This window comes from Arachis stenosperma, chromosome 3 (genome assembly GCF_014773155.1).
Source record: "Arachis stenosperma cultivar V10309 chromosome 3, arast.V10309.gnm1.PFL2, whole genome shotgun sequence".
NCBI classification, from domain to species: Eukaryota; Viridiplantae; Streptophyta; class Magnoliopsida; order Fabales; family Fabaceae; genus Arachis; species Arachis stenosperma.
In genome coordinates, this window is record NC_080379.1 from 44,621,281 (window position 1) to 44,629,180 (window position 7,900).

General features: G+C 33.3%; 1 protein-coding gene across 1 annotated transcript; it reads right to left on the reverse strand.

Annotated features, from left to right (window-relative positions):
• Positions 1-1,758: 1,758 nt before the first annotated feature.
• LOC130968212 (zinc finger BED domain-containing protein RICESLEEPER 2-like) lies at positions 1,759-5,191 on the reverse strand. Its single transcript, XM_057893382.1, has 3 exons — positions 4,924-5,191; positions 2,124-4,171; positions 1,759-2,017 (listed from the first exon to the last, which is right to left on the reverse strand). The coding sequence occupies exon 2, from the start codon at positions 4,141-4,143 to the stop codon at positions 2,128-2,130; it is 2,016 nt and encodes a 671-aa protein (XP_057749365.1). The 5' UTR covers positions 4,144-4,171; positions 4,924-5,191; the 3' UTR covers positions 1,759-2,017; positions 2,124-2,127.
• Positions 5,192-7,900: the final 2,709 nt, after the last annotated feature.

The window sequence follows — 7,900 nt, forward strand, 5'->3', positions numbered from 1 at the left end:
GCCACATAAACGCCATAAGCGGAGAGATACATTTGTCTGTCATTTGCGAAATTAGAATCTTGTAATTAAAATTGTGAGGTACATATTTGTTATGGGCTTAAAAGTTCAATAATCTATTTATCTTATTCTCTTAAAATTATTTATTAAATTTAGATGCAAACAAAATTTAGTATAATTTATTTTTATTTTAATAGTAAAAGGGCTATATAGTATGTTCATAATATTGAAATGGAGAAAAATAATTACAAACTGGTATTGTTAGCTTTGCTAGTTACGTAATATATGAGGCAAATTTATCGCATATTTAAAATAATAAAAAATATTCATGTCCAAGAAAAGAAAAAAAAATGTTAAAATTATACTTTTGGACTTGCACTATAATACGATAAGTATGTTTTTTATTTGACCTATTTTTCTAGATTTTAAATATTATGAATTGGCATTTTTGTATATTTTTTTCTTATTTTATAGAGGATAACGGACGATGAATAACAATAAAAATTTAAAAAAGAAAAAAAGAAAATATTTTTTGGACGAGAAAAGGGAAGTTAAATGCATACGGAGAATCATGTCAAAAAAAATACATAAAGAAAATGATGCGCATGATTAAATTGGTTTGGTCTAATTATTAAATTTTTAATATATTTAAATAAGTGTCTAACAGTTTAAACTTAAATTTATTGACTAATAATAAAATTTTAAATAAAAATCTGATCCGTTATGGATTAATTCCCACCAAGTCTAGGAGCAATTGAGGTCTTTTGTAACGCTTCAGAATTTATTCCCGATCGAACATTTGTCAGTTTGTTACTCTTTCAATTAGGGCCGGAAGTGAGTCGAGTTGAGTCGAGTTAGACCAAACTCAAGCTCGACTCACAATAATTGAACTTGTCTCACGACTCGACTCATTAACAATCGAACCTATTTCTTAAGCTCAAGCTCGACTTACCGAAAGCTCACGAATTGGCTCGAGCTCATGAACTGGCTCAAATAATAGAAACATAAATACATAATCTATAATTCTATATCAATAAATTATAACTTATATATTTTAAAAAATATTTAAAAAGATCAATTTTATATATTGTTATCTATCAATAAATTATAAATTTTTTATTTATGTCCTATATCAAAATTATATTTAAAAAATAAATATAAAATTTTAAATAATTAAGATCATTAATATATATATAATTATATAGTAATATTTCATATATATATATATATATATAATCGAGTCAGCTCACGAGCTAATGAGCTGAGCTTATCTAAACTCAAATTCGGCTCATTTAATTTATGAGCTCAATTTCAAACTCAAGCTTGGCTCACTAACTCACGAGCTTAACTTATCGAACTATTAACGAATCGAATTCGAACTAACGCTTGACTTACTTCCACCCTTACTTTCTATCGCCCTTTTTATACGGTAAACTTTGCCTTTAATTTATTCTAAATATTTAAATATATTTCAACTATTGTTTCTCCGCGTGAAATATCAGAGATATTTTCCACCGAAATTATCATTTCTTTACATATATAAAATATAAAATTCTATACATACATGCATATGTGATTAGAAGGAAGCAATTATTTTTTCTCAGAATTAGAAGGAAGCAATTAATAGTATGAATGGTGATTCAAAATTTCAATGTCACTAATTAAATATATAAAAAAAGTTATTAATAGCAGAACAGGAGACTAAAATATTGCACACGTGATTCGATGATTCAAGATAAGTGACTTCCCACTCTTCCTAATAGAAACACGAGTCAAATTTGTTTTTAAAGGGAACAAGCACATAGTAAGAAAATTAGTATAGCATAAAATTCTTAAACAGCAAAATGACTATCAATGCCAATAATAGATTGTTCACTACATCATTCAACTTTAATCCAAAACCAGCAGGAGAGTGAGTGAGTGACTAGAAATAGGGTTCATTATAAAATAAGGATCTTAAAACTAAACTTCGGCCGTGAAGACCAAGCAATGATTGAGACATCTTCTTGACGATTCATCTCTACAAAATAAATAAATAAAGTAAACAAATAAAAATGGCAGAATACTTATCAAAATATATAGTGAATAAAATAACTAAAATATGTTAGTCATCAATATCATCGTACCAAACTAGGAATCATCATTGTAATCCTCATTATCATCTTCCGAAAAGATCTCATCATCCTCATTGTCATCCTCCAAAAAGATCATCTCTGCAGATAATGAGCTAGGTCCTTCTAACCAACTCTTTGTACAAACAAGCATCTCCAGAAATTTGGGTGGTAAGCAACTTCTATAGAGATCTATAACCCTTCCTTTGGCACTAAATGCAAACTCTGAGGTTACCGCAGAAATAGGAATGGCCAACACCTCTTGAGCCATGCTTCCAAGGATGGGAAATTGGCTCGACTTGCTCTTCCACCAATTCAATAGATCAAACTCTGCTTGTTTATTCAAGGGCTCACATTCTTCTTCCAAATACCTATCAAGCTCAGATCTAACATGTGATTTATTTCCAGTTGATTGCAGATATAAACGCATACCATAGAGATCATCATCTTCATCAATTTGTGCATGTTGTTGATCATCTTGAGACCCTTTGTGTGTAACTTGATAATAACGATAAAGTGAACCAAGACAGGAAAGCAACTTCGTTTTCAACTCACTTCCTTTTTCAGAGCCAAACAAGTAATCAAGATTCCAATTGACATAACCCAACTTCAATCTGGGATCTAGCACGACAGCAATCAATAACATGTTAATTGCATTAGAATTCCCCCAGTATTTGTCATATATATTCTTCATCCTACTAGCCATCCTACTTATACTAGCATCATCATGTTCATGATAATGATGGATCTTCCTTCCAATAGCAAATATTTCTTTCATGTATATATCACTAGTAATGCAAGAGGTACCAAAAATTCGCAAAATACAATCATAAAAGAATTTTAGAACTGGTAGCATTGATTGAGCAGATTTCCAATCGTCTTCTGAAGGTATGCCTTTCCCACTTTCACTACTTAACTCATCAACATAGTTAAGGTCTCGCTGTTTATATAATACAAATGCCTTTTGATAATTCACAGCACCCTCTAACATAATATAGGTTGAATTCCACTCAGTTTCAACATCTAGCTGAATAAGACCTTTATAATGAATCTTCTCATGTTCAACACACTTTCTAAATCTTACTGTTCTTGAAGGACTAGATCTGATATACATGGCTGCACCACGAATTCTTACAATAGAGTCATGAATTTCTTTCAATGCTTCCTTCACAATCAGGCTGACAATATGAACACAACATTGCACATGAATATACCCACCCTTCAAGAATATGCTATCCCAAGAGCTTATTCTCTTTTCCAGATCTTGAGTACCTGGATCATCCGACGATGCGATATCACCTGTTAAACTAAAAACCTCATTCAACTTCCAATTACCTAAGCAAACTTCAATGCACTCATTCATTTCGTCTTCTGAATAGCCAGTGATTTGGCAAAAATTCAATACTTTCTTTTGCAGCCTCCAGTCATTATCAATGAATTGTGCAGTCACTTTCATAAAATTTAATCCATGACTTGACGTCCAAGGTTCAGTGATAAGGCAAACTCTTTGAGAATGAATAGAAAAATATTCTTTCAATTTTATTATTTCTTCACGATAAAGTGTAACAACATCTTGTATTAATGCAACATGTGAGGGGATCTCAAACAGGGGTTGTATGGAACGTAGAAATTTTTTAAAGCGTTCAGACTTCACAAGATAAAATGGTAGCTCATCTATTACAAACATCTTCGTAAGTGCCCTTTGAGATGCTTCTTGGTCAAATTTGAAGGTATCTTCGGAAGATCCAAGACCATCTTCATACCCCTCCTCTTCACTATCTGACATGGAAGAAATTGTTTTTTGTATTTTATTCCCATCAATGCTTGTGTTAGCATCACATCTATTCAAATGTGAACGCATAGCACTTGTTTCATCTTCATATTTGACCACACAACCACAATAGTCGCATTTAGCCTTATTCTCGGTGCCTTGCAATGCAGTAAAATGGTCCCAAATCGTTGATGATGATAATTCAGCAGCAGTGTCAGGGGAAACTGGTTCATTAGAACCTGATTTCTCGGATGTCTCTGACATGATAGAGTCACTGAGGATTCTTCTTTTCCTGTGCGTAAATTAAGACATCAATACATCAACAAACAAGTAACTCAACTAAAAAGCATAAATACTACTACCCACAAAGGGGATCTTAGGGCATACTATACAACTACTATTATGATTATCAGTTTCAAAGTGAAGAAGTAATTTCAAAAAGTTATGTTCTTGTCTTGTTTATGGTTTTTAATTTGCTGATATAGGCAGTAAATTAATCTACACTTAAACACATAAATCACAAAGTTCTATAATGCAATGCTCAAGGCAGTTAGAACTTGAAACACAGTAGATGCTGCTTCTAATAAAACACTTCTCCATGGGTTACATTTAAACAAATACATTGTACTAACGAATGTATGTCATATTATATGCAATTGATTCAAATTAACTAAGTCCTAACCAGTGTTTAACGAGGAAAATAAATCCAATCACATGCAATAATGAAAAAATAGCTCTTCCGAAACGAGTAATGCTAGGTAACCAACCTTTTTAGACCAACCAACTTTTTTTTTTTTTGAATTATTTTGTTTATCTTAAATTCTAACCCTAAATCATAAACCTTTTAACCCTAAATCCTACACTAGAGTTGACTAATGTTAGCTCACTAAACATCAATTTGTGTACTTTCTCTTCCAAAAAAGGTTCATCAAAGCATGGCCGCAAAATCTACAGACATTTCATCAAACAAGAGGCTAGCATTTGAAAATTCGAGCGATGCTGGATAACGGAAACAATGTTTTAGATATGAGAAAGAATGCATACGGGTGAGGTAGAAGAGGATGTGAAGGAGAGAAGTCACTGAGGTCCTTGTTGAAGAGAAGAGAGGCGCTGCGTAGGAGGTAGCATCAGAAGCAGAGCAAGATGAGAAGAACGTGAACGCCACCCGCGGCGGAGAGCGTAGCGACGACGATGATGCTCGGGCGTTTTACCGCTCAGAAAGCGGGGAGGTCGGTTTCGCGGTAGAAGTTTGTCATGGTTGGGTAATCTGGTTCTGATTTCTGAGTGTGTTTTTTCTTCAGGTCCAAGATTTGGTAAGGGACACTCTCTACTCTCTACTATATAGATTGAAGTGATATAAAAAGAAAATAAATTCTTTTTATAATTATTTTTTATTATTTTATTATTATTTAAAGTATGAGTCTTATCTTTTTTATTTTTTCTTTTATCCCATAAAAAAAAATCTATAAACTTACATCTTTACTATATAATTTACCATTTGGTAATCCTGCTATTGCAACCCTCTTTTAAGGCAACCAGGCGCCTCAAAATATTTTGTTCTCGATCAAATAGGGTCTAAATTTTAAAATTTTTAATTAAATATGAAAGCTTGTTTATTTATTTAGAATTTAATTTTGGTATTTTGTGTAAAGTAGTTTTATTCATATATTTAAAGGTAAGTATAATTTTAGTTCTTATGATTTAGGCTGAAAAATTTATTTGTCTTTAATTTTTTTTTTGAGAAATTCTCCATATACAAGCATTTTTTTATACAAGTCTTTACAAGTTATTATATTAACGCGTTTGAACGTTACTGCACGTTCTTCTTCCTCTTCCTCTTCTTCTTTTTTTCTTTCGTTTCTTACTTTCTCTTTCTCCTTCTTCAACCGTTACTGCACAATTTCACTGCATCGTCTTCTTCTTCTTGCTGCACATTCTTCTTCCTCTTCCTCCTCTTCTTCTTCTTCTTTTCTTTCGTTTTTTGCCTTCTCTTTCTCCTTCTTCATTTACGTGCTTTTCTCTTTGTTTTCTTTTTCCGTTATTCTTGATTTCCATTATTTTTTGATATCAAGCTCTGAAATCATTTTTGAAGAAGAAGAAGCAGCAGAATATGAGGAGGAGAAAGAGAAAGAGTTCTGAATTATGCATAAAGTGTCCTTTGGGTGTATTTTCTATAATCGTTTGGGTGTATTTTCTGTAATCGTTTGGGTGTATTTCTGAAGTTTCATTATTTTCAAAACGATTTCAAAGCTTGATTTCAGAAACCATGAAAATCGAAAAAAAAAGAAGTAAGAATACCAGTAATAAACAAGTAAAACAACTAATAAAAAGGCAAAGAGAATAACGAAGAAATATCGTTTGGGTGTATTTTCTATAATCGTTTGGGTGTATTTTCTATAATCGTTTGGGTGTATTTCTGAAGTTCTATTATTTTCAAAACGATTTCAAAGTTTGATTTCAGAAACCATGAAAATCGAAAAAAAAGAAGCAAGAATACCAGTAATAAATGCAAGTAAAACAACTAATGAAAAGACAAAGAGAATAACGAAGAAATATCGTTTGGGTGTATTTTCTATAATCGTTTGGGTGTATTTTCTATAATCGTTTGGGTGTATTTCTGAAGTTTCATTATCTTCAAAACGATTTCAAAGCTTGATTTCAGAAACCATGAAAATCGAAAAAAAACGAAGCAAGAATACCAGTAATAAACGCAAATAAAACAACTAATGAAAAGGCAAAGAGAATAACGAAGAAATACATGGAGGAGGAGGAAGAAGAAGAAGAAGGAGAAGAAGAGGAAGAGGAAGAGGAAGAGGAAGATGAGTTGTTCATAATCCACGGTGAGTGAAGAAGAAGAAGAAGAAGAAGAGGAAGAGGAAGAGGAAAAGGAAGATGAAGATGAGTTGTTCATAATTCACGGTGAGTGAAGAAGAAGAAGAAGAAGAGGAAGAGGAAGAGGAAGAGGAAAAGGAAGATGAAGATGAGTTGTTCATAATTCACGGTGAGTGAAGAAGAAGAAGAAGAAGAGGAAGAGGAAGAGGAAGAGGAAGAGGAAGAGGAGTCGTTCATAATTCACGGTGAGGGTAGCGCTTTGGAAATTAAATAACGCATTAAAAGACTCTAATGTGTAGCAACTTGTAAAACTTGTAAGTCAAAAAGACTTGTATGTGTAGCAAGCCTCTTTTTTTTTTATATTTGAATTTGTCATCTTTTGAGTTTATTTGATGCACCATCAAATTTCAAACATTAGGTTAATGATTTAATAGTTTAATTTAAATTTATTTATAATTTATTAAAAATTACAATAAAAGATACAAATCTTTTGATATTTTAAAATTGTTTCCGCAACAAATTCGAGAACTAAACTCTCATTTTGTCTGTTGCCTTCTTCCCCTACCTTCATTTTCGCGTTGAGCCTCCGCTTCTTCCCTTATCTTCTTCTTCACCAGATACCTTCATGTTTCAATTCAATTTCTCCATTTCATCCAAATTCCTTTGAGTTCGTTTCAGACGCGATGCCTCACCACAATAACAACAACCACCTCTCATCCTTAAAATCCTGCTTCATCCCCTCCTACTCCACCCAAAACTATCGATGATGTCTGGAAAAACATGATCCTAACCTACTCTCACAGAGACTCATCTCACCACAATCACTACCCATTCGAGGAAATGACCTCTGAGGCTTTTCTCTCAAAAAACGCTGCCATCATTGATGATGACGTCATCATTGTTGCTCCTCTTCATAATCATCATCCTGTTCCTCATCAGTTTTCGCAGGTGTCCGCCGTTGAAGGCTCATCTTCCTCCGCGGCTGAGCTTTTTGCCAATAGGATGCTGCGGTGGCAAGTGGAGTCCCAGCACCCTCGTCATCATCAAGAGGAGGGGTGGTGGTGGAGGAGGAGGGGCAGCTGCGGTGACAAAAAAGAAGAGAAGGACAGTGGAGGAACCAGTGAACAAGGCCACTCTTCAGAAGCAGAGATGCATGATCAAGAATCGTCAGTCTGCTGCTAGGTCCAGA

Coding starts and splice junctions, on each gene's coding strand:
- LOC130968212 (XM_057893382.1), bottom strand. CDS start 4,143: ATGTCAGAGACATCCGAGAAATCAGGTTCTAATGAACCAGTTTCCCCT.